The following is a 1,182-nucleotide window of genomic DNA, read 5'->3' as shown; positions in this document are numbered from 1 at the left end:
AGGGCATTGTACTTGATCTCAAATCATCGCTCAACAATTAAAACAATGCACCAGTCATTTTTTTTTATATGCACTATTTATAAATTTTTTCGATTATTGTCAATGATGAGTCAGCAGAAAAAAAACAATTAAAACATTTATCTGACAATTTTTCGAAATTAAGACGGAAGAGCAGAAGAATAAAAAAAATCATTATATAATTTCGACAGCTGGTTTATTGTATTTTGAGAATGGATAGCAATCGCAGTTGGTGCACGACAAGACTAGTTCATCCTACACGATTAGGTTGCTATTGCTTATTTTCCGACACAAGATTTCAACACATGTGTGAACAAATTTCGATTACATCTAAAAATCTGAGGTTGTGGAGCGGCATGTTGGAGGTATTCAAAAGCACGAGCGATTCGGGCTGGGATAGCTGGGGCGACTGGCAAATGTGATCCGGTGGGTTGGAAACCGTTTTCGTCAGCAATGTAGCTCAATTGGACCTTCTCGCCTTCTGGGGAGGTGTAAGCGTAATCACCTTTAACAGCAATGCCTGCTTCTGAACCGATTTGTTTCAATTGACCTTGTTCCTTGGTGGCAATTCCGTTTGAGGTTTGATAAGCGTAGTTGAATGAGTCTGGGTTGACGACGGCATCGTTGCGCAAGACTTGAGCGGTGGCGTCAGAGCTAGCATGGTGGGGACCGAACACGAGTGTTTTAAGGGCGAGTGGGTCGATGGCGTATGAGCCAGCAACGAGAGCGAACAATGCAATGGCCTGAAATCAAAATAAGATCCGATTAGAACTCAATTTACTTCAAAACATTACACTTGTTTTTTTTTCTTCAATTCTGTATCAAAAATCGGTTTTGTTCTATATTTTCATTTATTCTATTCACAAAGCTCTATTTTGACTCAATTTATCGAAAATTATATAAACTTCTTTCGATACTCACAACGAATTTCATTTTGGTTGATTGTTTTTGTTTCCTTCTATGCTCTGCCTCAGTTAGGATGCTGTATATATACCAAAAAATCAACCAACGGTGATACGATATCTTTGGTGGTAAATTTCGGTTGACCTTTATATTTTTTAATCTCCACGCAATAAAATAGGTAAAATTGATTTTGCTTGACCAAAATGGGAAAATGTTCGACGAAAGTCGGATACCGGTCCGGTCCTATCCCGGCTGTATAAA

The 1,182-nt window shown here is 38.6% G+C and overlaps 1 protein-coding gene across 1 annotated transcript; it reads right to left on the bottom strand.

Annotated features, from left to right (window-relative positions):
- Nucleotides 1-346: 346 nt before the first annotated feature.
- On the bottom strand, nt 347-761 carry LOC129580035 (cuticle protein CP14.6-like; the record flags this gene model as incomplete). The annotated part of the gene is made up of 1 exon (XM_055470233.1): nt 347-761. A coding segment is annotated over one exon (415 nt), but the record flags the coding sequence as incomplete, so codon positions are not given.
- Between the last annotated feature and the right edge of the window lie 421 nt (nt 762-1,182).

Source organism: Sitodiplosis mosellana, unplaced genomic scaffold (assembly GCF_009176505.1).
Source record: "Sitodiplosis mosellana isolate CC-2019 unplaced genomic scaffold, AAFC_SMos_1.0 Smas_scaffold_6938, whole genome shotgun sequence".
NCBI lineage: Eukaryota > Metazoa > Arthropoda > Insecta > Diptera > Cecidomyiidae > Sitodiplosis > Sitodiplosis mosellana.
The sequence above is the reverse complement of the archived record's forward strand: the minus strand, read 5'-3'. Positions and strand labels throughout refer to the sequence as shown.